Source organism: Anabrus simplex, chromosome 13 (genome assembly GCF_040414725.1).
Source record: "Anabrus simplex isolate iqAnaSimp1 chromosome 13, ASM4041472v1, whole genome shotgun sequence".
NCBI lineage: Eukaryota > Metazoa > Arthropoda > Insecta > Orthoptera > Tettigoniidae > Anabrus > Anabrus simplex.
Window position 1 is genome coordinate 18898419 of NC_090277.1, and position 26638 is coordinate 18925056.

General features: G+C 40.5%; 1 protein-coding gene across 1 annotated transcript in view; it reads right to left on the bottom strand.

The window, feature by feature from the left end:
• defl (Integrator complex subunit 7) overlaps window positions 1-26638 on the bottom strand; it is a 438395-nt gene that overhangs the window by 184677 nt on the left and 227080 nt on the right. Inside the window, exon 10 of the mRNA XM_067157240.2 lies at window positions 8230-8378. Coding sequence (XP_067013341.2) covers window positions 8230-8378 — 149 coding nt within the window. The remainder of the gene's footprint in view (window positions 1-8229; window positions 8379-26638) is intronic.

Consider the following 26638-nt stretch of genomic DNA (forward strand, 5'->3'; position numbering starts at 1 on the left):
GAGAATATGTTGTTGAACATAATTTCTTCAAGTGGAGCACGTGTTAGTTGATAGCCATGGTATTCAAATAATAATAATGTCGTGACTCATGAACCATAAACGTGTACGTTTATATTTGACCTGCGTTATGTGCGTTTCTGTAATGATAATTTTCCGATGATATCTATCACTGATATTTTCACGAACATCGTTGTTGAACCTAGTTTCTTCATTTAAGTGATAATCCTGACATTATCACATTCCTAGTTGTTGTAATGGTATTTCTTTGCCCGATACAGTCATCAAAAATTTTCTATGACTTAGATTAAAATTAAAATATAATAATCAAGGACTAGAAATCGCTGTAAATATTATAAACTGTTACTGTGTACCCTAGTGTGAATGTTGTATGTGTGATTAGACATTATTTCTATGGATTGTGATATTTCTTGTGATTATAATTTGACTCGATCACTTGTTCATTGCGTGTGTTTTGATTAAAATATCGTTATTTGTATTACTCCCATTTGTTGAGAAGTGAATCTTTAGTGGATTTTATTCCGAAATTAGATAGAGAAGGGTTTAATGTCTTAGAAAAAAATGAATAAGCAAGGGTCCTGTCCGTGGACAGGTGTCACGAACAATTTCTTGTAAAACCTACAAAGCTAAAAATTCTCAATGAGTGTAATATTGAAGAAGGATATTACATTAATTTATGTAATTATTATGGGAAATTTTGAGATAATAATTATGGAGAATTTTTCATTTATAAATTTAAATCTGAGGAAGACATGTTGACTGGAATTTCGGCAGGAAAATGTCATTTTAAATTTTTCTCATTTCAGTCTAGTGGAAGTAACGTTAATTCAAAACATTAAACAGGAAGGGATAATTTATTAATTGCTGACAATGAATGAATCAGAAAATTATAAATTAAAATTTTAATTTGTAAATAATCCTGTTAACATTAGAGAAAGGTCTTCTCATAAAATCACGTTTATTATTTTATTATATCAGATATAGGCTAATACTCGTCTGTGTATTTCCAGAAATTATGTCACCAGAATTATGGGAAGAATATTTACGTTGTACCGAAAATACCAGCAGAGAAGATAAATTAAATTCCAAGATTTTGTTCAATTTAAATTTGTTGTTAAGAGTACTTAGTTGTAATAAATGTTAAAACCTATTATTTAGTGTTGATTTTATTGTCGCTAGTCCTTATTTCTATTCCTGCCCTTAAAATTTTTTTTCAAAGCCAGAAAACTAACAGTCTACGACTGAGACTCGCGTTCTCCGGCTAAGTAGCCAGGTAATATGGGTGCAAACCCAACCTTCAGAGTACTGTCCCCACCCTCCCGCCACAGTTTAGTCGGCTGCATGATTCGTGGGGAGGACCCAGCCATCTCCAATGATGATATTCTCAATGAGCTTCATGAGGGAGGCATTCCAATTCGGAAGGCCTTTAGCATCTTTAATTCCCCAGGGCCCACCTTCATGGTCCTCATCCTCCTGCCCACTGTCAAGGACGTCACGTCATCACCAGTGGAGTTTCAATTTTTCAGCATCATCACAGAGTGCAATCCTCTAAAGTTCTCCCAGCTCAGCCCATCTGTTGTGACAGGTGTCTCGTTTACAATCAGCACCCCACGGTGCAATGCACCACTGAAAAACCACTGTTCCCAATCTCATCATACCTCCAAAATACCCTCATCTTCAACTTCCCCCTGCGGGGACACTCACCCCACGTATTCTCACAAATGTAAGGGCTGCCCATACCTCCCGCCAGCAGACCAGATCTTGTAGCTTCCATCCGTACAACTGATTCCCCCACTGGCTCCAAACGCTCTCTCTTTCCACCACCTACCTTAGAAGACCTAATCCGTGTCATTAGCATATCCCTACTCAATATCCACCCGTTTCAAAATTCTTTCATCTTCGAACAACTCCAAGCAGCTGCCAACCTCCCATTCAAGTCTGAACACACATTTCACGTTCACACCTCTCGAGACATAGTACCCAGTCCCCTATACCCCCGCGCCCACTCCAGGATGATGACCTCGGTAACTGGACGGGACACCCTTTTCTAAATTCCATACCCACCTAGTGTAGCAGTCACCCAAGATAACTCAAATACTGTCCGGCTCCATGGCTAAATAGTTAGCGGGCTGGCCTTTGGTCACAAGGGTCCCGGGTTCGATTCCCGGCAGGGTCGAGACTTTTAACCACAATTGGTTAATTTCGCTGACATGGTGGCTGGGTGTATGGATTGTCTTCATCATCATTTCATCCTCATCATGATGCGCAGGTCGCCTATGGGAGTCAAATCAAAAGACCTGCATCTGGCAAGCCGAACTTGTCCTCGGCACTAAAAGCTATGCGCAATTTCATTTATTTATTTTTTACTCAAATACTATGGCAAAATCTGTCTGTTGGGATACATCACTCCTACCAAGAGGGAACAATTTAATTTTAGGTTACATACAACATTGTGGTGGAAGTAACGTTAATTCAAAACATTAAACAGGAAGGGATAAAAAAAAAAAAGGCTAAAAAAAAAAAAATCGCTACCTTCATGCAGACTCTCACCACCATCCAGCACAAAAACAAGGCATCCTCACGACACTCGCCAAGAGAGCGAGACGAATTTGTGAGCCATCACATATCCAGATGGAGATGGACACGCTTAAAGTCGCGTGTAAGTGTAATGGTTACAGTGATTTGCAAATTCATAGAGCCCTGCATCCCAGAGAAACGACCAAGCAAATCTCACAGAAGGAAGAAGTGAAGGGAACTGCCTACTTGCCTTACATTCACAACACCACAGATCGAATTGCCAAGGTCCTCCGCAAACACAATATAAAAACCGTTTTTGGCACCGCCACTAAAACTGCTCACAGTCTGGGTAAAACCAAGGACAAATTGTCCCCACTTTTACATCCTGTGGAATACGAAATTCCCTGTACATGCGGCAAAGTACATGTCGGCCAAACATGCCGGTCCATTAGTACCCGTATCAAAAAACATGAACGTAATATTCGTCTCAACCAACCTGACAAATCGGCAATAGCTGAGCACGCTCTATCGTCGGGTCATGACGTCACGTTCCAAGATACTCGAGCTCTTACCCACGCTAGACACTACTGTCCAGGATTATACGGGAAGCTGTGGAAATACGTAGAAATCCTAACAATTTCAACAGGGACACCGGCTATCAATTAAGTAATACCTGGTTGCCAGCCATTAAGAATTTACGTAGGTAGTTCCCTTCCCTGCCCCTTCACTATTGTTATTTCGTCTCGGTGTTTTTCCAAATTCATACGTTCCTCGTCGCCAGATGTTTCATTCCAGGCTTATGTCTATGTCTTACACCTGTCATATGTTACGCAAACACGTTATGTGAACCGCTTAGTCTGATTGTGATAGTTCGGTCAGCTTCCGCTTCGAACGCTAGCGTTGCGCCACGTCCTGGGGGCCAACTGGTGATGAATGAACGTACCATTTCCATTTCTACTTGTATTATAACGTTCCAAATTCAAAAGTGTCATTGTTTAAAAAGTCCTTCTCGTAGACAGTCGAGAATTCTTCTGAGGATGCCAAGCACATTTTTCTGCGAAACATTAAGAATTTCACCTTATTTTCTTGACACGGCACAAGCCCAAAAGCCTACACAATATCATGGTCTATAAGTACGGCCCGTGAAAGCTTTAATGACAACATTAAAAACCTCTATGGGGAGGATACTTTCAAGAATGCTCAAAAATTCAGCAAATTAAGGAGAAAGAAGTCTATTCTTCTTTCTTCTTTTTGCTTTCTACTGAGATGCAGGGACCTTAACATCATTCCCAACTGTGTAAAGCTGAAGCACACGTTAAATACACTGAAAGCCAGGAGAATATATCTATGCACTAGCAAGGCTCTTGTGATCGAGAGAGTGCATAACACTCGTAGGGAACTGGATTCGGTCTCCCGAGAGTTGTTTCGGTTACACCTGCTGTTAAGCAACACCCTCTCATGGGAATTGTGGTTGACTTTCGATCGCATTACTGATATACAGGCTGAACAAAAATTCAACCAGGTCTCATTCAGACAGAAATCAAAGTTCCTCCATTTAGCTCAGAAATAGGCGGTCTCTCGCATGAACCCGGATGCTAGTAAAACTGTCGTCAATCTTTCCAAGAAATCCTTGGACGAGAACCAAATGGCAGTTCTAGCTAGGGGTCTTAATTTCGCTGTCGCTCCCTCTATAATTCCCACTGAGGAGTTAATTACTTCCGTTGAGGCAGCCATCCACAAACTACCTACGGATGAGGCTGAGGAGTTAAGACAGAAATGTGTGAGACTCATAAGGTCCGCTGCTGTACCCGCGCCCAATTTAACAAGAGGCGAAAAGAGAGCTCTGAAGGAACTTAGAGATGATTCTGAACTGACCATTCTTTCAGCTGATAAGGGTAATGTGACAGTGATTATGGACACTGATGAGTATAAGAATAAGATATCGGCTATATTGTCAGAGCCTGTCTACAGACTGAGCTCACGTGACCTCACCACTCATGTGTCCAACGCCACCGCAAAGCTCTTAAGGCAATCGTCAATTCCAAAAGAGGAGGCTAAACATCTGTCCCCAGGGGATGCAGTGCCACCTAGATTATATGGACTGCCTAAGATCCATAAGAAAGATGTTCCCCTCAGACCTATTGTTAGTGCGATAGGTTCTCCTACATACGCTCTGGCTAAATACCTAAGCAAATTGCTTCAGCCACACATAGGACGTACTGAATCATACGTCAGAAGCTCTCGGTATTTCGTCAACAAGCTGTCAACAATAACCCTTCAACCTAATGCACTTCTGGTGAGTTTCGATGTGGAGTCCTTGCTCACTAAAGTGCCGATTGACTCGGTCATGTCTCTCATTGAACACCTGTTCCGTGAGGACATTACTAAGCTATTTCACCACTGCATGACGCCCAGCTATTTCTTGTGGGGTGGGAATTTTTACGAACAGACGAACGGAGTGGCTATGGGAAGTCCACTTTCGCCCGTAGTGGCTAATTTCTTTATGGAGCATTTTGAGGAGGAGGCTATTGCTTCGGCACCCGTCAAGTCTATGATATGGTGGAGGTATGTTGATGATGTATTTGTGATCTGGACAGAAGGTCCTGGGAAACTTCATCTATTTCTAGACCACCTAAATCAGCAACATCCGTCAATATAATTCACTATGGAGATGGAGTCGGACGGATGCCTTCCTTTCTTGGATGTTCTAGTAAGAAAGAAACCGGACGGCTCCTTACGACATACCATCTATCGTAAGCCTACCCACACAAATCACTACCTTCATGCAGATTCTCACCACCATCCAGCACAAAAACAAGGCATTGTCACGACACTCGAAAAGAGAACGAGACAAATTTGTGAGCCATCACATATCCAGATGGAGATGGACACGCTCAAAGTCGCGTTTCAGGGTAATGGTTACAGCAATTTGCAAATTCATAGAGCCCAGAGAAACGACCAAGCAAATCTCACAGAAGGAAGAAGTGAAGGGAACTGCCTACTTGCCTTACATTCACAACACCACAGATCGAATTGCCAAGGTCCTCCGCAAACACAATATAAAAACCGTGTTTGGCACCGCCACTAAAATTGCTCACAGTCTGAGTAAAACCAAGGACAAATTGTCCCCACTTTTACATCCTGTGGTATATGAAATTCCCTGTACGTGCGGCAAAGTATATATCGGCCAAACATGCCGGTCTATTGGTACTCATATCAAAGAACTTGAACGTAATATTCGTCTCAACCAACCTGACAAATCGGCAATAGCTGAGCACGCTCTATCGTCGGGTCATGATGTCATGTTCCAAGATACTCGAGTTCTTACCCACACTAGACTCTACAGGTCCAGGATTATACGGGAAGCTGTGGAAATACGTAGAAATCCTAACAATTTCAACAGGGACACCGGCTATCAATTAAGTAATACCTGGTTGCCAGCCATTAAGAATTTACGTAGGTAGTTCCCTTCCCTGCCCCTTCACTATTGTTATTTCGTCTCAGTGTTTTTCCAAATTCGTACGTTCCTCGTCACCAGATGTTTCATTCCAGGCTTATGTCTATGTCTTACACCTGTCATATGTTATGCAAACACGCTATGTGAACCGCTTAGTCTGATTGTGATAGTTCGGTCAGCTTCCGCTTCGAACGCTAGCGTTGTGCTACGTTCTGGGGGCCATCTGGTGGTGAAGGAACGCACTATTTCCATTTCTACTTGTATTATAATGTTCCAAATTCAAAAGTGTCATTGTTTAAGAAGCCTTTCTCGTGGACAGTCGAGAATTCTTCTGAGGACACAGAGCACAGTTTTCTGCGAAACGTTAAGAATTTCACCTTATTTTCTTGACACGGCACAAGCACAAAAGCCTATACAATATCATGTCTATAAGTACGGACCATGAAAGCATTAATGGCAACAGTTTTTAAAAAAATATATATTCTTACTATTATAAATCAATTGATGCAATAAAGCAATTCGCCCATAGGCCGAAAAGTCCCTCTCCCATCTCCTCCTTACTTCACATCCTTTACCCCTCTCCTCAATCCTCCACTTCCTCTTCAACTCACCCGCATCTCTTGGCCAGAGAGAGGGCATAACCTAGCAAGTTGCCTGCGCCATCCATTCAGGGTGGAGAATGTATAGACAGATAGCCTTCAGGGTATATGCACTAGCCATGCGTCTTGGTAGGTGTGCCCAACTTAGCACACTGGGGCGAAATGCTGGCAACCAGAAATGAGTTAGCTGGAAAATTTGTAATCTCCAATAACGGACCAACTATATTGGTCTTCCAATCAGAAGTTAGAAATTTATTTTGGTTGAGTGGTACAGTGTCGCGAGATATGGTAGCCTATATCTGGATTAGGAACATAATCGTGTGACACTGACTAGCGTGATGCATGTTTGTCTTGTGATAGCCTAGTTATGGATATGGAAAACGTCGTGAAATTCCTTGCTAATGAAGACAAAATTTAAATCTTTCAGAAAGTGGACTGGCATCCGCATTTTTAAGTGTGTTGAACTCGCACCTTCAAGTTTTGACTTGATCATTCAACCTGGTCGAAGTGTTTCAAAGTTATTCTGTCTCAGTCGCACATGGTTGAGTGTAACACCCAATTCACTGTCTAAGTGTATGACCAGAAAATTATGTTTAATGACTCAAAATAAAAGGCTTCTACAAACATTAGAAAGAGTGTGATAACACTTGTTATTTTATAAACCCCAGCAGAAAAGGTTATTTTGTTCTCTCGTCTTTTTCACACCTTTTAATACATTTCTCTCATCTTCAGAAATGGTAGATATAGTTTTCACAGCACCTGCGGATACACAATGTAAAATACCCTCAAGGCGGCAAAAATCGTATCTCGTGTTTCCGTATCCCTGTTGGATAGTTTTTATTCGTGTATTCACTAGTATGTTTTCTCGCTTAACATGTTCATTTCTGTTGTCCCCTGCAGAAACGTCTTAACGAGGTGTTACTGTAGTTAATACCCGGGAATCACACGTATACCCATTTGTGTTATTAAGTTTTACGTTCCACCAACTACTTTTACTGATTTCGAAGACATTGAGTCGCTGCTCCATACAAGCTGCTTTATGGGCCGGTAAAACTACCAACAGGAGCTTTCCCCCCCCCCTGCCTTCCCATGGTGCTACAGCCCTGACGGGCCCTGGCCTACCAAGTGACCGCCTGCTGAATTACGAGGTGACGTCTATGCGACAAATCCTTTCACCTGCTATTCTTGGATTTATAAGACTGGCGCCACTATGTTGTATTCAGATTGCTTCTCGACTGTTCACATACAGGTTGAGCTGACCTCAAATAAGCCTTCAAATACAGGTAAAAATCCCCAAGCTGTCCAGGAATTGAACTCAGGCCACGTAACCCTACATTAAGGGGTTGGCTGACATCTTTGACCCTCTTGGAAAATGACCAGAATGAGCTAGGATCAAAGACACCAACTTGACCGAGGGCCACCAAGTCACAGATAAAATGGCTTCATAGACTAATTTGGGTAAGGTACCTTCTATTTGGATAAAAGTAGTAGCTTAGTATGATCTTGAACATAACACTGGTTGAACCATCATCAGTGAGGCAGTTCCTCTTCCATGTTCTAAAAGCCAGGTTTTCAAAGTGATTCAAGGTTTGCTCTTTTACTGAGAACTAGTGATGAGGCAGAGCTAGGGTCACAAACCTTTGTGTGTGTCTGCTCTGTGTTGGGTTTCTTGATGGCTGCTAGGCTGTGTAGTTTCCGTAAGATGTCGGGCAGTAAAATGAGTAACGCTCCACCTTTGAGACCACCGATAGCGCCCAGAGCTTCACACAGCAACACATCACACGGCCCTGCAATTACAACAGTATGGGAAATAAAGGACTGGAGATCACAGAAACAGTTTGAGCACACAATGCAGAACAAGAAATACAATCGCCTTCAGCTCATCATTGAAGGAAGAGTCCAAGGTAGAAGAGGACCAAGGATAAGGCGAGCTGTGACATATCAAAGTGTTGTGGAACAAAGAGACTGCCAAGAAGAAGAATGATACGCAAGTTATCTTCAGTCAGTGAAGAAAGTGATGATATACCGGTAAGAAGCAAAGGGTGGAAGTGACATGAAAGTAGGACGAGTCTTAAGGTACTCGTCCACGATGCAACAAAACTTGCATGCCACTTTTGTGTTGCGCAAGAAAAATGGCAGGCACTGTTTACACACAGCACGCAAGTTTGCCTTTTTCCTTGTTGCGCAACACGAAAACTTGCGCGCCCAAGGAAATTTTGCACTGAGTGTTTACACCACGCTATTTAAGTGGCGCAAGTTTTCTCGCATGCAACTTTCCTAGTCAGCTGTTCTAGCGGATGTGAGTGTTGATAGTAGCAAGCATGTCTTCTGGCGAGGTGTTATCGGCGGCTTGCTTATCACTGATTTTATTATGGCGACGAAAATAAAGACGAGAAAGAGCGAAACGGAAATGTTGGATGAGGGAACGGATTTTAGGTCGTGAACATTGTTTTGTTGTTAATAACTTGCTACAGGAATTGTACATGGGGGACCAAGTCTTCTGCAAGAATATCCTGCGAAAGTCAGCGACTGATTTTGAATATCTGCTGAGAAGAGATATTTAGCAACAGGTAAGCCGATTTTTTAAAAATATGGATTTTATACAGTACACATAAGGAATCATTTCTTTTAGCTTATTGTAATTTCCTACATTTTGTTTTGTTACAGGTGACAGTCATCAGTCATTGATACCGACATGCTCCATTTCACGTGTAATATCTGTAGTTTGTGATGCTATTTACATCGTGATGAACGCTCTCTGCCGTTCTTGTTTATTTCTGTAGTCCGTTGCCTCAACCTTCCATAAACATTCTTGTGTTTCAACTAAATATATCAGCTTTCTCGTCATCTCCCGCGTTCATTTCGTGTTCTGAGACATTGTAACCTGTAAATGAACTTACGTAAATTATGCAATTATTACTAAGATGGGTATCTATTTTGAGGCATGTTATATTTCATTTACAATAAAGGATATACAGGTACGTACTTACGTTAATTTATTCCCGAGTGTGAACCTCTCAAACATCAGTATAATGTCACAGCAGACGGCCACGTGAGAAAGTTGCGCCACAAAAATGATCTGAACTTTTCATGCCACTTTCAGATGGCGCAACTTCCTCTCTTCCGCTGTGTACACGATGCCACTTTTGACTTTGCACGCAACTTGGAAGTTGCGCAGAATTCGAGTGGCGCGTGCAACTTTTCGAATTGCATGACTGTTTACACGAAGCCACTCAATTTTTCTTGCTCAAATCGAAGTTGCATGCCATTTTAGTTGCATCGTGAACGAGTAGCTTAAGACCAACAGAGATGTACTCTGCAGTGCCTAGCTTCCCAGTTTCAATTGTAACCTTTAAGTCTTCCAGTCTGTTGAAACTAAGGTAAGACTGAAAATACCTGGGAAAGAAAACATTTAAATAATAACGGAAGGACAAAGATCATCATCACACTGTAAGTGATTAAGAACAGGTGATTATTATGAACAAGTGCAAAACCATTCAATGTTCAATGTCTTAATAAATGTGAAAATGTTTTCTGAACTCTGTCTTTTGTGCGTCTTGGGCTCTAAGTCTGGACTACGTCACACCGGATTGTTCGTCTTGTCGTGCACTGGTGATGTCACTGGCTTTAGTTGGAAATGTCACAGTCTGTATGTTTTTGTTTTTCCATAAACAATTTCAAAATAAAAATATTTCCAATGAAATACATGACAATTGGAAGGAAAATACAGCAGACGTCCGCTATAGCAAGTACGGCATATAACGAGAACTCCGTTATAGCGACGACCTTTTTCTGTCCCTTCAAAATTCCTATATTAAACTGTGTATCGTTCTTCGATTACAGCGAGAACCCTATCACTGGCGCATCCGTTATTACGAGCGATTAAGCGCACACGATTTTTTCCGTTACCAAAATTTATACACCCCAGCGATATTGCATGAAATAGATTACCTTCGGCATCGTTTCCTCTCTATGTGCACTAGCGATTTATCTCGTCTACATTCGAAGGCGATGTCGGAGTCGATTAGTAATGCCCGTCGACAGCTGTTCCGTAAAGAAAATTCAAAATGAAAGAGAATATATTTTCGTAATAAATGCGTAAATAACATGTCCGATAACGGTTGTTAACTCGTTACAAATTAAGGCAGACGAAACTACCACTTAATTTTGAGGCTAAATACTGCAATTAAGTAAGAATGGGATAAACCTCGAGATATGGCAGAGTGCTTAATTGATTTCAGAGGTTAGTTTATATTTTGACGCGTCTGGTTAAATAACGGAAAGGCTATTATGAAAATTTATAGCGAGAAAGTTATAGTTTCTCTACTGGCGCTTCAAGTGTGTTTTCATCATACGTATAGTACGGTTAAGATAGGATACGTGACGCTGTTTGAATAAGAAAACTGAAACATTTGCAACAAAATGCGATCGATCATCTTCGGTACGGTATAGTTTTCTCACTTTGTGCATTTGCGATCTCTCTTGTTGACATTCAAAGGCGATGTTGGAGTTGATTAGTAACACCCATCGATTGCTGTTCTCTAAAGAAAATTCGAAATGAAAGAGGATAACACGTTTTCGTAATAAATGCGTAAATAACGTGGCCGATAGCAGTTGTTAACTCATTAAAAATAAAGACTGAAGTAAACGATATCTTCATTTTAATCTAATATACGGAAATTAAGTAAGAATGTGATACACCTCAAGATATGGCAGAGTACATCACTGATTTCAGAGGATATTTCATACCGGTACCTTCTCGCGTCTAGTTACGGCTATTTACACGTAAATTTTTCACGTAGAGGTTATTTCTCTACATGCGTTTCAAATATGATTTCATGATAGGCTACATATACGGTTAGGTTAGGTGACGCTGTTTGAAGAAGACAGCTGAGGTGTTTGCCACAGAAATCTCTGGAGTGATACCGTATTTTTCCGAATCCAAGACTTTTTTCTCAGAATCTCATGCGAAAACTCAAGGGTTGTTGCATTCGCGGCCTAACAGTAAGTTAATTGATACCACTGGCAACTACCACAGTAACCACGCTGCTTCTTTTCACACGTGCACAGAACTTGTTGACAATAAACGACCGCCTCTTTACTACACATCGCTAGCCGCGAAAACCGGTTGTGCAGTGCCTGTGTGTTTCTCAAATCTGCAGAATGGCATCAAACCATGTGACCCTTCGAATTCTTAGAAAAGCCATGGCTACTCAGTGGCAGAGTCATAACGCATCTATTCTACTTGACGCTTAGTAAACTTAAGGTTTATAGACTGCAGGAATATTTTCGTGGTGGATAGTCGTATTGTAAAGATACGTGGAAGAGGTATTGCCGGCAAATTTTCAACGGATTCTAGTCAATATTATGATGCCAGTTTTAAGTTGATGTTCATTAAACACTCGAAAATGTAAAATAATTGTGCAGCCGCAAGAACATACGGCATAGGCCTAACTAAAGCCAGTATTTGGCGTTAGCGTGAAGACAAAGAGCTTAAAAAAATGCGTACTTTACAAAAAGTGCATTCACTGGTCCGCAACAAGGACGTTTTAAAGAAGTCGAAGATGAAATTGTGAGGTATGTGCACGAAAAACACAAGGGCGGAAGGGCCATACCGTGGCACAAAAAACTCGTTCGTTGACTTTTCAACGTTCGCGATTAGGCCTATACATCGCTAGCCGCTGAATTTGGCCGAACCCGACAAGCGAGACGTGCGTGTAGCGGTAGCCGGTTATATCTGACGCTGCGTAAAAGTAACAGTTTTATAGACAGCAAGAATCATTTCCTGGTGGATCGTTGTATTGTAGAGACACATGGAATAGATATTGCCGGAAAATTTTCAACGAGTTCTTTTCGGTATTATGATGCCAATGTTAAGTTAATGGTCCTTAAACCCGCGAAAATAAAGAATAATTGTGCGGCCACAAACAAAAAAAAAAAAATACGGCGTGACGAAAGTCAATGTCCGGCGTCTAAAAATGCGTAGGCCTAATGTACAAGGCGTTCATATGATTTTACAAACTTCTTTTTGAGCCTGATTTAATTTTTTGAAGGGTAAAGTGGGGTTCATCTTGGATTCGGAGAAATACGGTACTATATTTTTTTCAGAATGAAATTAAACATACGCTTTCACGTAGTACCGGATTACGAAAAATAACAAACAAGTAAGCCATAGTGTGGATATCATCTGCGGAAACACAAGTTTTGAACAAAATGATTGCCGTTTCATACCGATTTTAATGTGCATGAAGGGTTTTCCGACTTTTATACAAAAACCGGATATAACGATAATCCGTTATAGCGAGCAAATTCTTCGCCGTTATGAATTCTCGCTATAACGGACTTCTACTGTATTTTCTTTTTGTGAATTCTAATAAGTCAATACAGAATACAAACAGAAATTCATAAACTGTAAGTGGTATATTCAGAGGGGGGTGGCACGGAATGACTTCTTGAATGGAGTATAACAGATCAGCAGATTGTGACAAATATTCATTTATAGCAGGAGAGGAACAGAGATGTTCGATAGATAGATAGATAGATAGATAGATAATGCCTTTATTGGTGGCAAAGTTAGGGCTCAAGGCCCTCTCTTGCACTTAACCACTAGATGAGTATACGTTTACATAACTTATAATTTTGAATATAAATAAAACAAATAATATTAACAGCAATAATAATAATAATAATAATAATAATAATAATAATAATAATAATAATAATAACAACTCCGTGCCCAGCCAGCTTTCGTGGGGGTCTGGCACCGAATTGAGTAAGCGCTAGACATAACTCCTCGGAAGACACTGGGGTGGGGGGCCTCAACCCCGACACGGCGCGTCCCATATGGCTGATAGGGGATGCTCCTGTAGATATGCAGGACAGGTGTGAATAAGGCCAAGCCAAATAAGCACCCGCGGATCAACTGAGGCAAAAAGGACTGCAGTCAACGGTCTCGACGGCGGAAGAGGATATTTCCCAACGGCTGAGAGAGCGGAAGAACTGGCTCTTCGGCTTACAACCGAAGTTCTAACCACTGACTCCTAAGTAATCGTAAATGATAATTTAGCCGGAAGACACCAAGAGGCACCTCTCGATCTTAACCATCGAGTTGTAACCTTGTGATCATACCAGTATGATCACCCCCTGCATGTATCTTCAACTTGCAACATTGGCATGATGGATAACACGTTATCACAGCAACTACCCCAGGCTCTGGACACACCTAGTCCGGTTTCTCCCGATCATCGGATTCTGGGGGATCGGGAGCATCATGCAGAGAAGAGTCGGAGCTTCTCAAAATCTCTTCGTCCCAAGAAAAAGACCTTCTTAGGTACAATTAATGTCAACACCCTACTGAAAACAGGCAAGCTTAAACAGCTAACGGACACCCTGGATAAGTTCAATATTCAAATCATAGCACTCCAGGAAACGCGCTACCAGGATGAAAACCATTTTGACTCTGAAGAGTACAGGATATTTAAGGGTAAACCTGCCATAAGAATCCATGGGAACTTAACACAACTTGGAACAGCTTTTGCGGTACGAAAAACTATCATCAGTTCTGTACTTGACTTTACATCCCCATCTGAAAGAATCTCAGTACTTACTGTGAAATCTGGCAATAAAGCTTACTCCTTGGTCAATGCCCACGCTCCCACAAACACTGACAATAAGAAAAACCCAGAGAAAGTGGAAGCCTTTTGGGAACTCTTAGAAGAAACCACTAGCAAGATTCCAAAGCACCACGTGAAAATCTTAGTAGGTGATTTTAATGCACAGGTTGGCAGAGAGAGGAAACACAAATGGATTGTTGGTCATCACTCGGCACATTGGAGAACGAACAAGAATGGAGAACGTCTTATAGACTTCTGTAAAACATTTGTCTTAAAACTAATGTCTACGCATTTTGCGAGACCCCCACATAAGAAGAAAACGTGGAAATCACCAAACCCGTTATTGGGCGAATTCCAGATCGATCACGTCGCAATCTCCAGAAAGAATATGTGTGAGATCCAAAATGTTAGAGTACGGAAGGGATTTGTCGACTCGGACCACTACCTAACACAAATCAAAGTGAGATTCCAACCCAACAGATGCAGACCTAAACACAAAAGATCTCTAAGGGTTGATCCAGAATGTCTTCGACAGAACGCCACGACCTTTCTACAAGACATACGAGAGCAGGACCCCAAGGACTGGCCAGGCCTTCGTAAAACACTTCAGACATCAGCCATGAAATTAGGGCAGCCTCCAAGGAAACGCAAACATAGGTGGTGGAACATGACCTGTGATAAAGCCATTGATGAACGGATGAAAGCATGGAATCAGTGGAATGGACATCAAACAACTAAGAGATGGGAGACCTTCCTAAAAGTTCAGAAAATCTCCTCAAAAATAATCCGCAGGGAGAAACGAGCCTATGACAAAAATAGACTCATGGAAATCGAACAAGATTTCCTTAGAAACAACTCCAGGAATTTCTACAAGACCTTCCGTGAGAATTTATCTAGCTATCAACCACCATCTTTATGTTTCCGTCGAACAAATGGAACATTAGAAACGAACACCAAAGAGAACTGCACTATTCTAGCTGACTACTTCCGAGACCTCCTCAATTGTGATCCTCCAAAGGAAAGACTGAACTTTGAAAAGCCCATGCCCAACCCCGATTCACAGCCACCGACAATACAGGAAACAGCAGAGATTATACGATCGCTTAAAAATAATAAAGCTCCTGGAGAGGACGGCATCACTGCGCAGATGTGTAAACTTGGAGATGATCTTGTAAGCAAAATTCATGCAATCCTAGTAGAAATATGGGAAACGGAAATGATTCCACAGGATTGGAAGTGTGCATTAATATACCCATTGCACAAGAAAGGTGACAAGGCAGATCCAAACAACTATAGAGGCATATCTCTACTGCCAATCGCATACAAAATCCTTTCCAAAGCTCTCTTGAACCGGTTAGAAAAACAGACAGATCATCTGGTTGGCAAGTACCAAGCGGGTTTCAGGAAAGGTCGATCATGTGCAGAACAAATATGGAACTTGAAGACGATATTAAGGATTCGCCGAAGTGCCAGCACGATCGTCACCTTTGTGGATTTTAAGAAGGCGTATGACTCTGTGGACAGACAGACAGTATTTGATACCCTAGAAGAACTCAGAGTGGACAAGAAGACCAGAGCACTTATCCAGCAGACCCTCACGAGTACGACCTCTAAAGTGAAATTCCTTGGAGAAATCTCTGAGCCTTTTGAAATATGTACGGGCGTTCGTCAAGGTGACAGCATCTCCCCTATTCTGTTTAACTTAGTTCTAGACAAAGTTATTAGAGAGTGGGAAAAGGATATCAAAGGTGTGAACATCGGAAATTTGGGAAGCAAGGTCAATGTGAAATGTTTAGCATTTGCTGATGATCTCGCAATCATTACTAAGACCAAGGATGAAACAAGGTATGCCATACAGAGACTACACAATATAGCATCAAAGGCAGGCCTCCAGATATCCTACGAGAAAACCAAGTACATGGAAAATCTACGTCAAAATAGCAAAAGAACTCCGCTAGAGATGGAAAACGGCACAATTTCACAGGTGCCCTCCTTCAAATACCTTGGAGAAATTATACTACCATCAGGATTAGACAGTAGTGCCAATGTAGAAAGAAACACCAAACTACATAAGGCATACAGACTGACGTGGAATTACTACAACAAAAGAGTCATATCGCGTAATGCAAAATTACGACACTACAAGACAGTTGTATTGCCCGAAGCTTGATATGCCTCAGAAACCATATGCTTAGGTGGTCACTCTAAAATTACAGAAATTGAAAAGCAGGAGCGGAAAATTCTCAGGAAAATTTATGGTCCTACGAGAGAAAATGGAATGTGGATTAAGAGGAAAACAGCGGACCTCTACTCCTTCACCGACAGGTTTACTGATGCTGTACGGAAAAGGCGCCTTAATTTCTATGGCCATATCTACAGAATGAACAGCGACAGACTAACTAAAAGATTATTCAAAGTAATCAACTCAAAGAAGGTCAAAATAAAATGGCTAGAAGAAACTAAGGCGGACCTCCAAGAAATAAATATTACAGACGACATCATGGAAAATCGTGGAGCTTTTAGAACCAAAGTAGCTAATCATAAATTTAGGGAGAAACCAAAAAAGACAACTGGTAGGAAGTGGTCGACAGAACGCAAGATGCAACACAGTACATTCATGAAGAGATTTTGGGAGGATAAGAAGGCACAAACCATCAAACCAACTATCAAGTTCAAACGCGCTCTATGAATGGGCATAACGAAGGAAGAAGAATAATAACAACTCCGCCATTGCTGGTCCCAAGCCCGGGGCCTCATCTTGCAAGTGATGGGGAAGGAGGAGGGGGAGGAGTAACAACCTCGTTAAAAAAACCTGGGTCCATCTGGCTCCGGATGATAGCACCCTGTAAGGGCCCCTGCCTAGGGTTACAGGTGAAACCTGGTCAACGGTCTTGAAGGTGGATGAGGAATTTAATGTCCCAACGGCGGAGAGAGCGGAAGAACCTAGTGGAGTAAAGCACGAATAAAAAATCATTTCGGACTAACAATCCGATCTTATCTTGGAATTAATTTCCTACCTTGTACAATGTACAATTTCAATTAAAGTCCTTGAATGAAAGCACTACCCCAGGTGGTAGCTCGGAAGAGAAATCCACCATTGCGTTATGCAATGCATCGGGACCTAGGGTTCTGGGGAGTCCCAACATCTGCAATAAGGTTGAGTCGGAGCATCCTTGGAATCCTTTCAGACTTAAATTTAAGAGGAAATTCTTTGCAGGCACTCTTAATGTAAATTCCTTGCTAAAAACCGGCAAACAGAAAGAACTGGAAATTTTCTTAGATAGACATGAAATCCAGATCTTAGCAGCTCAAGAGACATGGTTTATGGATGAAAATGTAACAGAAACCAAAAATTATAGAATCTTTAAAGGTAAACCAGCAATCAAAATTATGAAAAGAATGCCACTACTAGGTACCGCCTTTTATGTCCATAAAGCAATAGTTGATAATGTTATGGAATTCAAATCTAGTTCAGAAAGGTTATCTCTTCTCACACTTAAATGCAAGAACAAAAAGTATATATTTGTTATTGTTAACCGTCATGTACCAATAAATGAAGATAATAGCAAGAACCCGAGTAAAACTGAAGAATTCTGGAGTCTTAAATGTCAAACATTCCAAAATCAAATGTTATTATTCTACTAGGTGATTTTAATGCACAGATAGGCAAAGAAAAAGTTTTCAGCAAAACAGTAGGGGCATATCTGGAACACAAAAGAACAAACAAAAATGGCATGAGACTAATTAATATCTGTAAATCCTTTCACCTAAAATTAATGTCGACCTTCTTTAAGAAACTTCCAAGAAAGGCTATAACATGGGTGTCCCCAAACCCGATGTTAGGTAAGTTTCAATTGGACCATGTAGATATTTCTCAAAAACGTATTAAGGAAATTATGAATGTTAAAGTAATAAGAAGTGGGGAGTTTGACTCCAATCATTACATCTCTAAAATTAAGCTAAAGCTTCTACCTCGCAGGAATCAAAGAAAGTCGAGAAAATTAATGAAATACAATTTAGATAGACTCAACATTACACAAGCAACTATAGAAAACTTTCAGGAAGAAATTAAAATAACTCAGCATGGCAAATGGCCTGAATTATCTAAACAGATTAATAGTGCAGCAAAGAAAGTATTTGGATCAGTTAAAACTAAAAAGAAAGTATTGTGGAATAACGTTTGTGAGGAAGCACTTATGGAAAGAACGAAAAAGTGGAAAAAATGGAAATGTTCCGGAAGGCATGAACACTATGAGCTATTTAAACAACAAAGAAAAGAAACAACAAGAATAATAAGGCAGGTTAAAAGACCTTTTGAAAAATCACAGCTAGTTGAAATTGAGAATAATTTTGTAAGAAATAACTCCCGAAATTTCTATCAGACCTTTAAGAATAACCTGAAAGGTTGTCAATCCCGGAGTATTTGCTTCAGAGATGCAAATGGTAATATTGGCCTTAACAATGCAGGGAATTGTGAGATTCTGGCAAAACACTTCGAACACCTGCTGAACTGCCCTGAGCCAAATCATAAATGAGAATTTTCAGAAATTCACGAAAATCTAGAAGCTGATTCACCTCCAACAGCGGAAGAAATTAAGGAATCATTAAAAAATCTTAAAAATAACAAAGCTAGTGGGGAAGACTCCATAACAGCTGAACTTTTAAAAAATGGGCTGAACCAAAAATTATAGAAGATCTACAAATAATCTTCGAAGAAATTTGGGAAACAGAAAAGATCCCAGAGGATTGGAAAGTGGCTCTAATACACCCATTACACAAGAAGGGTAACAAGCAAGATGTCAACAACTACAGAGGTATATCTCTCCTGCCAGTTGCTTACAAGATATTTTCAACAATACTACTGAACAGAGTAAAATCGACACTGGACAGTCAATTGGGTGAATATCAAGGTGGATTTAGAGAGGGAAGATCTTGCTCTGAACAGATTTTCAACCTGAAATCTATAATATGACAAAGATTAATAAACTCCAAAGACATAGTTGTAACATTTATTGACTTTAAAAAAAGCTTTTGACTGTTGATAAGGAAACCCTAGATAAAGTAATCCGGGAATTTGGAGTTAAAACTAAATTGGCAAACCTAATTCGTGAAACACGTGCAGACACTATCTCGAAAGTAAAATTTATGGGTGAAATATCTCAACCTTTCAAAATAAATACAGGTGTCAGGGAGGGCGAAGGCCTATCTCCACTCCTTTTCAATTGTGTCATGGAGAAAATAGTAAGAATTTGGAATGAAAAACTGAAAGAATCCAAAATATTGCCACTCATGTTGGGGAAGGAGAACAAAGGTGTTGCAATAAATTGCCTAGCATTTGCAAATTACTTTGCCATACTTTCAGAAAGCCTTACAGATGCAGCAATGCAAGTCAATCTCCTTGAAAAGACAGCCAACATGACAGGCTTGAGAATCTCTGATGAGAGAACAAAATTTTTTACATACATACATACATACATACATACATACATACATTATCATTATAGACTGTTATGCCTTTCAGTGTTCAGTCTGCAAGCCTCTGAGAATTTACTAAACGTCGCCACAATGCTCGATTTGCAACTTCTGTTGTGGCCTCATTTAGTTCTATACCTCTTATCTTTAAATCGTTAGAAACCGAGTCTAACCATCGTTGTCTTGGTCTCCCTCTACTTCTCTTACCCTCCATAGCAGAGTCCATTATTCTCCTAGGTAACCTATCCTCCTCCATTCGTCTCACATGACCCCACCACCAAAGCCGGTTTATGCGTACAGCTTCATCCATCGAGTTCATTCCTAAATTAGCCTTTATTTCCTCATTTCGAGTACCCTCCTGCCATTGTTCCCACCTGTTTGTACCAGCAATCATTCTTGCTACTTTCATGTCTGTTACTTCTAACTTATGAATAAGATATTCTGAGTCCACCCAGCTTTCGCTCCCGTAAAGCAAAGTTGGTCTGAAAACAGACCGATGTAAAGATAGTTTCGTCTGGGAGCTGACTTCCTTCTTACAGAATACTGCTGATTGCAACTGCAAGCTCACTGCATTAGCTTTACTACACCTTGATTCAATCTCACTTATTATATTACCATCCTGGGAGAACACACAACCTAAATACTTGAAATTATCAACCTGTTCTAGCTTTGTATCACCAATCTGACATTCAATTCTGTTGAATTTCTTACCTACTGACATCAATTTAGTCTTCGAGAAGCTAATTTTCATACCATACTCATTGCACCTATTTTCAAGTTCCAAGATATTAGACTGCAGGCTTTCGGCACAGTCTGCCATTAAGACCAAGTCGTCAGCATAGGCCAAACTGCTTACTACATTTCCACCTAACTGAATCCCTCCCTGCCATTTTATACCTTTCAGCAGATGATCCATGTAAACTATGAACAGCAAAGGTGAAAGATTACAGCCTTGTCTAACTCCTGTAAGTACCCTGAACCAAGAACTCATTCTACCATCAATTCTCACTGAAGCCCAATTGTCAACATAAATGCCTTTGATTGATTTTAATAATCTACCTTTAATTCCATAGTCCCCCAGTATGGCGAACATCTTTTCCCTCTGTACCCTGTCATATGCTTTCTCTAGATCTACGAAACATAAACACAACTGCCTATTCCTCTCGTAGCATCTTTCAATTACCTGGCGCATACTGAAAATCTGATCCTGACAGCCTCTCTGTGGTCTGAAACCACACTGGTTTTCATCCAACTTCCTCTCAACGACTGATCACACCCTCCCTTCCAAGATGCCAGTGAATACTTTGCCTGGTATACTAATCAATGAGATACTTCGATAGTTGTTGCAATCCTTCCTGTTTCCTTGCTTGTAGATAGGTGCAATTACTGCTTTTGTCCAATCTGAAGGTACTTTACCAACACTCTACGCTAATTTTACTAGTCTATGAAGCCATTTCATCCCTGCCTTCCCATAATACTTCACCATTTCAGGTCTAATTTCATCTATTCCTGCTGCCTTATGACAATGGGCTTTATTTACTATCCTTTCCACTTCCTCAAGCATAATTTCACCAACATCATTTTTCTCCTTCCCATGAGCTTGGCTGTTTGCAACACCACCATGATGATTTCCTTTTACATTGAGATGTTCAAAATATTCCCTCCACCTCTCCAGTGATTCCCTGGGGTCAATTATGAGTTCACCTGAATTCCTCAAAACACTGTTCATTTCCTTTTTCCCTCCCTTCCTAAGATTCTTTATTACTGTCCAGAAAGGTTTCCCTGCTGCTTGACCTAGCCTTTCCAGGTTATTACCAAAATCTTCCAATGACTTCTTTTTGGATTCAACAACTATTTGTTTCGCTCTGTTCCTTTCATCCACGTACAATCCCTGTCTGCCTCGGCCCATGTTTGGAGCCATTTCTGATAAGCCTTTTTTTTACGTTTACAGGCTGCTCTCACTTCATCATTCCACCAAGATGTTCGCCTTTCCCCATCTTTACACACAGTTGTTCCTAGGCATTCCCTTGCTGTTTCTACTACAGCATCCCTGTATGCCACCCATTCACCTTCTATATCCTGAACCTGCTTACTGTCTACTGCTCGAAACTTCTCACTAATCATATCCATGTACTTCTGTCTAATTTCCTCGTCCTGGAGATTTTCTACCCTTATTCGTTTGCAGACAGATTTCACTTTCTTTACCCTAGGCCTAGAGATACTTAGTTCACTACAGATCAGATAGTGGTCTGTATCATCGAAAAATCCTCGAAAAACTCTTACATTCCTAACAGATTTCCTGAATTCAAAGTCTGTTAAGATATAGTCTATTATGGATCTGGTACCCCTAGCCTCCCATGTGTAGTGGTGAATAGCCTTATGCTTGAAGAATGTATTCGTAACAGCTAAACCCATACTAGCACAGAAGTCCAGCAAACGCTTCCCATTCCCATTAGCTTCCATATCTTCCCCACATTTACCAATCACCCTTTCGTATCCTTCAGTTCTATTCCCAACTCTCGCATTGAAATCGCCCATTAGCACTATTCTATCCTTGCTGTTGACCCTGACCACGATGTCACTCAATGCTTCATAAAACTTGTCAACTTCATCCTCATCTGCACCCTCACATGGTGAATACACGGACACAATTCTTGTCTTAATTCATCCCACTGACAAATCTACCCACATCATTCGTTCATTTACGTGCCTAACAGAAACTATGTTGCGTGCAATGTTATTCCTGATAAAGAGCCCTACCCCAGACTCTGCCCTTCCCTTTCTAACACCCGTCAAGTACACCTTATAATCTCCCATCTCTTCCTCATTATTTCCCCTTACCCGAATATCACTTTCTCCTAGCACATCCAGATGCATCCTCTTTGCTGACTCAGCCAGTTCTACCTTCTTTCTTCCATAAGCCCCATTAATATTGATAGCTCCCCATCGAATTCCATTTCGTTCGCCAAGTTGAAGCACTACAACACAGTAGTAAAACCAGAATGCCTGTATGTCAGCGAATGTCTAGCACTGAACTACAAGCTCGATAAATTATAAATATTAGAAAGAAGAATTATAAGGAAAATATTAGGTCCTCTAAGAATTGCAGAGTTTTGGAAATTAAGAAGTAACAATGAAATTTACCAGAACAAAGAAAAAATATCAGAAACAATAAGAAAAAGGAGATTGCTATTTCTTGGACACATTTACAGAATGGATGACAATAGACTAACTAAACGAATCTTCAAGTACCTTTGGGAAAAGAAATCAACTACCACCTGGATTCAAGAAGTCAAGAAAGACCTGGAAAGGAACAACATACGAGAAGAAGAATTATTGGAAAGAAAGATTTTTAGGAAGAAAGTCTTACAAATGAAAGGATTCCAAGGGAGGAAGGAAAAGAAAACAGGCACAAAGTGGACTGAAGACAGGAAAAAGAAGCACAGTGAAACAATGAAAGAATACTGGAAGAAAAGGAAAGAACTAAGGAGGAAGAATTGAAATTGTAACGTGGTCCTTACAAGGCCGGAACACAATAATAATAATAATAATAATAATAATAATAATAATAATAATAATAATAATTTTAATTTTTAAAATATTGTAGGTTGATTCCATCATGCTATCAAGTTAAAAGTATTGGGGACATCGATCTATGTCGGTGTCATGGTTACGACTGAAGTAGTGAGCTTCAGAGGTTGCTGAAGATGTTGGCGAGCTAACAGGCAAACTAAAAGAATTCTCAACCTGGCCCTTTCATTAAAAACCAAGAACAGCTGGCTTCGTGAAACTGAAACAGATCTCCAGGAAATCAACTTTTCAGAAAACATTGTACAGGACAGATGTAAATACAGAACCAAAATCGACAATCACCACTTTGAAGACAAACCCAACATCAAAGCTACTATAACTTGGACAGACGAACGAAGGAAGAAGCTCAGCAAGAGGATGCAGAGATTTTGGGAGGAAAAGAAGACCAACACATCAGCTAAGCAAGTTCAACCATGCTCCTGAGTAGGGCATAACGATGTATAAAAAAATAATAAAAAATTAATAATGACTTCTCTGAAATCGTATAAGAAAAGACTGAGACAGCCCTAATGCAGTGAATCAAGTGAAATATAAACTGTTTTTTTAATGCATAACCAGTGACAATTTTTATTGAATATTCTTCACAACACGTCATGATGACATTCAATTGTTGCTCTACCCAATACATAACAGTTTCGAAAGAGTAGAAGCTATGTGTATCATGAATTTATAACATCTATGTTGCGTCAGTTACGTCTGTCACAAATACGCTAGTTTAATATTGTTTTTGAATATTCATTTTCAGTTTCATCATTGAGAATGTGTTGAGGATCTATTAATTGATGTCTATGAGTTCCTCAAAAATTTAATTTTATCCCTTTTGGATATGTGGGTAAATCGGTGAGAGAATTTTGAATGTTTGATATTTCATGTCCTGTGTCATGTGGCAAACCTTCATTATGTAGCCAAAACACCTCCACGTGTTCTTGAAATCTCATGTCACATCCTCTTCCAGTTTGTCCAATGTAAGAACATTCAGAGTGTCCTGTCTGCCTCAAATATCAACCATCCTCCATTCTATGTACAGTCAGTTACTCCCACTGACAACAGACTGGTCAGCTCATTCTCTCACTCTCCACGACGTCAGTTCTCTCGTACCTTCTCGAAGGACTTGCCACCTCTTCTGACGGGCAGACCTTTAAGATCATTAGTTTCGATTGAGATAATGAACCACTTGGCTTAGAGAGGCTACAAATTGTCAAAACCTTATATAGAAACACAATTAGGTATTTATATTTTTCTGATGACGTTATGATTTTGTTGCTTTCTGCTGGTTGAAAATGTATATATTGGAGAAAATGTATATATTGGAGAAAATGTAAAAGAATAATTGAAATTGCTGTTTCCCTTAAATTATTCCAATCTCCCTTTATTGTTTCTTTACGATCCTGGACTCCTCAAGGATATACTTGGCCTAGTGTTACAAATATTTATTGTTTTACATTGTGCATGCCTCTTTGAGACTTTATTCATGTTGGAATTTTCCTTTTGCTGTCAAACCTCAAACAGGAAATGTATGTAGGGTGTGTATTCTGATGTAATTGATTCTAGTTATTCTTGAGTGGTAGTTACATACCACCAATTCCGGCACATTCTATCAGTTCCGTTACTGCCATCGCAACAGTTTATATACACCAGTCTGCGATAGTGAGAGTTAATGGCGACCTCTCAGACGTCTTTTCTACTTGTGCTGGTGTGCGACAAGGTTGCATTCTTTCCCCCCTCTTATTTAATGTATACAGTGAGTATATTATGAGGGAGATCCTCGAGGACTGGAGTGACGGCATCACAGTTGGTGGCAGGAAAATTAACCACCTCAGATATGCAGATGACACCGTGATTATTGCAACAGATGATCATGAATTAGAAACCATCATGCGGAGGCTAGACGAGTGAAATCAACAATAAAAAGACCAAAGTGATGATTGTAGACCGTTTTAATAACAACAGACCTGCCATCACAAGAATTGCGGATTATGAGGTTGTCAGTCGCTTCGAGTATCTAGGATCTATTGTCACAAATACTGGAGACTGTGAACCTGAGATCCGCAAGTGCATTGCAATTGCGAGAAATTCAACAGCAAAACTTACTCGCATCTGGAAGGACACCTCCATCACTTCCAAGACAAAGCTCACCCTCATGCGAACTCTGATCTTCCCTATCGCGACCTATGCAGCAGAAACTTGGACGATGAAGACGGTGGATCACCGCAGGATTGATGCTCTAGAAATGTGGTGGTATAGGAGATTACTGCGAATACCATGGACAGCACACCGTACTAATGAATCGATCCTGCAACAGCTCGGCATCAGAACAAGACTGTCGACCCTTATCAACCAAAAACAACTCGGATATTTTGGTCATATTGCCAGAAGGCAGGAGGCAATGGAAATACTTATCATAGAGGGAAAAGTCGAAGGCCGAAGGCCGAAGACCTAGAGGACGTGCACCGTTACGATGGATGGACCAGATCAAGAACTTAACCAGGATGAGCTTACAGCAAGCAAGTCACCATGCCCAAAGCAGAGACTCCTGGAGGAAGATCACCAAAAGGATTGTCGCATGATGCCACTACACCCTTACGAAGGGTTGGACTAAGAGAGAGAGAGCTTGAATTTATCTGCTGTATTGACTGAGTGTGAAGGTGAACTCTGGCTATTTCCAATGAATGGTGTACTGTACATCTTATTCTTGGTGTTCATTCTTTTGCATTGATTTTTTTACTGTATTCTTCCTGATCTATAATATGTGGACTGTATCCATTTTTTTGTGGCCATTTGCTTTATGAATTCAATTCCTTTAAACCTACATTCTTCAGGTAATGGTAGTTTGAATGCTCTGTGAATCATAGCTTGAGTAAATGGCATGAGGAGTTATGTACCTAGGTATAGCTGTAATGGTTGCCGAATTTGTGTGTCTCATCTGTAATTGTGATGGTGAGGTCCAGGAAGGTAGATGATCTGCTGGTTTCATGAAGTTGATGTTGCACTATAAGTTACTGAATAGGAGACACTGTTCAGCGAGTTGTTCTTTACTCTCGTTTAAGAGGATTATGGTATCATCCACATATCTGTGATAATGAAAATCCACAGCCTCTTTCCAGTCATTCCTAGCGGGGAGGATAGGAATTGTGCCAGCTGCCGAAGCCTGTCGCACTCCTCTGGGGCAATGATTAATGAATGACAAATGGAATGAAATGATATTGGAGAGTGTTGCTGGAATGAAATATGTTAGGGAAAATTGGAGTACCAGGAGAAAAACCTGTCCTGCCTCTGCTTTGTCCAGCACAAATCTCACATGGAGTGACCAGGATTTCAACCATGAAACCCAGTGGTGAGGGGCAGGCGCGCTGCCGCCTGAGCCACGTAGG